General features: G+C 34.3%; 1 protein-coding gene across 1 annotated transcript; it reads left to right on the top strand.

Annotated features, from left to right (window-relative positions):
• Nucleotides 1-2,594: 2,594 nt before the first annotated feature.
• Nucleotides 2,595-3,503, top strand: LOC120349324. The gene is made up of 2 exons (XM_039419292.1): nt 2,595-2,725; nt 3,313-3,503. Exons 1-2 carry the CDS (start codon nt 2,614-2,616, stop codon nt 3,501-3,503), a joined length of 303 nt encoding a protein of 100 aa, XP_039275226.1. The 5' UTR covers nt 2,595-2,613.
• Nucleotides 3,504-3,809: the final 306 nt, after the last annotated feature.

The raw sequence follows: 3,809 nt of genomic DNA on the forward strand, positions 1-3,809 counted from the left end.
AGAAATAGTTATTTGTGCAACTAGTGCGCAAAGTGACAGTTTGCTGCACCGAAAAAACGTTTACGCCCGAGCCGTAGCGAGGGCGGAATGGTTTCTTGAGTGCAGCAGAGGAACTTTGTGCACGTATTTCACATTAAGTTTTTCCTACAGTTAGCATTGAATATGAAAAGTGGGTAATTATGGGTAAAATTGCCTGAATAATGTAGTAGTGTTTGAATGGCGGGGGGCAGCTGGTGTGGTGTGCTGTGGTAGCACTGTGCTGTCGCTTTCCTTGGTTATAATATAATATAATGAATAATTAGCGCGTTGTGCTTGGTTGCACCTCTGCTCACTATAGCAGCCACAGCAGTCACTGTTACCAACTTCATTTGATTTTGCTGCACTGTGCTCCATATAACCTACTAAGTATTTTGCGTTGTCATGTTGTAAATCTGGAGTGCAGAAAAATTTTTCCCGCACTAGAGCGGAAAAGTGATTCTTTGCGTTCTGTAATCAGTGCAGCAATGGCCACTTTTCAACGTAACTGTAGGAAAAAAATTTACTTATAATAATATACAGATGTTTTTTCGTAAACATCTTTCAAAAAAACTATCACAACCTCTAAAATGCATTTGGCGGGAGTAGATATTGAATTTAACAGCACGACTTCGAGCCCATAGTTTAACTGATCGGTTTTAGCTATTGGAGACATAAATAAGCTCTTTCTGACGACTGTGCTACGAAATCATGTTCTAATTGGGCGTTTTTAGTTTTATGGAGCTATAGTTTACTTTGACATCTGTGCAACGGAAAGTGAATTTATGGCTTCGTAAATGAGTTAACTGTCTGTTTTTAACTTTATGTGACGACTCTGAACCGGGCACTAGTGTTTTTATTGGTGTAGGAGCCCTACCTGTGCTGACGTACCTTCAACCACCTGTCATGCACTATGGCTTTGTTTACGGAGTAGTGTTCAAAGTTACGGAGGCAACGCTACGGGGCACCTACTGTAGTACATTTATTGATGTTTTAATGTTTTATGAATCTGTATTGTTTTGTGTAACATTACATCTGCGTGCACTTGAATATATCAGTATGCATTCATTGTGATCACACCCTTAGGTGCATTATCATTAAATTTATCAATTTAATTCAATTAAAATTAAATAATTCAATTAATTAAAATTAAATTTATTCAATTCAATTTAATTTACTAATTTTTTTTCAATTTTATTATCAACTCAATTTAAATTCATCGATGTAACTGATTTTTTTTTTTGTTGCAGTGAGCGACACAGTTATGGCCGCTTCTCGAGAGTCTATTCTCGCCGTGGTTAAACCCGTACTTCACCCGCAACCTGTCCGAGCCGACGGCTGCTTGGATCAGCAACTGACCGACGACCGATCCGTTTTGCCGCCCTGGATCGTCACCGATGTGGCGCACGCCAACAAAATGGCCGCCATGTCACCGAGTGCATACGATTCATGCTCGACACCTACCAGGTCACCAATTTATTTACAAATATAAGAATATTTTAACAAATAAAATAATCATTAAATTACAATAGTTTTTGGCGTGACTGAAAAAGAAGCCTTGATCTCCAACCACGAGCTGTAAAAATACATTAATTAATATATTTATCATCAAAGTGAGGCATCATAATTTCCTTTTTTAAATGCATCTTTTCCTATAACTTGAGGTCCTTGTGTGGTATATTACGTTGATATTGCCATTTTTGGCAATATAGATGATTTGATTTAAAAAAGAATTTGACTATTTTTGTTAAGAATTGTTTAGCAATAAATTGACAAATTTCTTATCAATTTGAACCAGTTATTCTCATCAAAGAATACATAAATAAAACCACCAAATCAATTCTGTATCCATATCCATATTAATGATCCATATTAATTCCACGTTCATTGATCAGAAAATTCTTACTTCCTAGTTGCATCTCTACTATACCCATAAGGTTTTGGACACATTGAAGCCGTATTACAAAGTGTATTCGAAGCAATTATTATTATTAAACGAAAATCCAAATTAAATGCTGTAATTCACCCCGAAGACTTCTGCTACTGCAAATATTGACAACAGGGTAAACAGCTAGAGGGAAATTCGATGAGCACTACTATTCAAAAATTATTTGTCAGCCCGGGATTTTTCATTTCCCTAGCTGACAAATAATTTTAGGAATAGTAGCGCTCATCGAATTTTTCCCCTGTGTCAATATTTGCAGTAGCTGAAGTCTTCGAGGTGAATTACAGCATTTAATTTGGATTTTCATTTAATAACAATAATTAATTCATTAGCATTTGAATAATTGCAATATTTCAGTAATTTCCATCAATAAATTAAGTATTGTATGTAAAGTACTTTGATTCTTGATTAAGATAATTGAAACATGTATTTATTTTAGGTTTACATTTATTGAAATTCAACCTAATAATAAAAACTAAAATACAAAAATTCCATCTAATTCCATCAATTGATTTTTATATCCTCAATTTTGATACTTGAGAAATATTCCAAAGTGATCTTTACTCTTCTTTGATACTCTTCAAATATTTGTACTTGTACTTTTCAGGCTGCACAAATATTTGAGCTTTGTTGGCAATTTTATGTGATAAAATATGCTCATGCGTCAGTCAGGAACATATTCTAAACTTGATGCACAGTCGACTGCTCACACTGCCTTGGAACCGGTTCATGCCTTCGTTTCAGGATATCGATCTTATGCTCAGAGTAAGCATAATATGCTCAGAGAATAATATTATTATATATTATCATTTAGTTCTTTCCACTTGCAAAAATATTAGTATAATCATAGAGGTTATGTAGATAGAGTACTAAGTATAGACAGATACTATAGCTACAATTATTGTCAACCAAGTCAATGGTAATCCAGGAGTGAAAGCTTTTTTGAATAATCTCATGGATTTGTATAACGTACACAAATTTTATGCATACTATTGCAGCTATATAATAGAGATTTTTATCTCTTTTCTGTATAGGGCTACTTGTAATTTGAATATAAAGAAAGATAAAAATTTCAGTACCCTTTTAGAATATTTATCACAACATGTTTCGGACATTCAAGCCATTTTCAAAAATTTTCAAACTGGCATAAATGTCCGAAACATGTTGTGATAAAATATTTCTAAAAGGGTACTGAAATTTTTATCTTTCTTTAAATTCAAATTTTTTAATTTGTTGACGTTGTCTATACATGTTGTGTTAATGACAATAAAAAAATCTTTGATTGATTCAGAATAATATATTGATAGACTAGAAGAATAGAATATTTTACATGAATTGCTCGTTCTTTTCAGGTTGTAGATCAATTCTTGCCCGATTGTCACACATTTTTGGAGCGATTTTCATCGAAGTACATTGGTACAACCTAGTCCAGCATATCACCGCCAACTGCTCGCCTCAGGCCGCGTCCAAAGCGCACAGTGCCCTTCTACATCTTCTAGTCAAACTTTCGAACGAACCTAACATCAGACAGGTACGCCAATAAAAATCAAAACTATTCGGATTCAATTTTATTCTTGGACTGTGTCATCACCAAAGAACCTTGAAGAGATATAGACCCACAATGCCTATGCCTTCCCAATGATAGCTCTTACTTGAATTCAAGGCCGCCATTGGGTATTTTAGCACGAGATATTATATAATATATATATATATATATATATATATTCTATATATATCTATAAAGATAGATTAGAAAGGCATTGTTATGTAATATCTTCCAGGTTGCCCCCTCAATGGCCGATTTCAATTCCAAGTACGACACTAGCGCTGCATGTGAGTCTATACATCT

The sequence above is a fragment of the Nilaparvata lugens genome, unplaced genomic scaffold (genome assembly GCF_014356525.2).
Source record: "Nilaparvata lugens isolate BPH unplaced genomic scaffold, ASM1435652v1 scaffold9351, whole genome shotgun sequence".
Taxonomy (NCBI): Eukaryota; Metazoa; Arthropoda; class Insecta; order Hemiptera; family Delphacidae; genus Nilaparvata; species Nilaparvata lugens.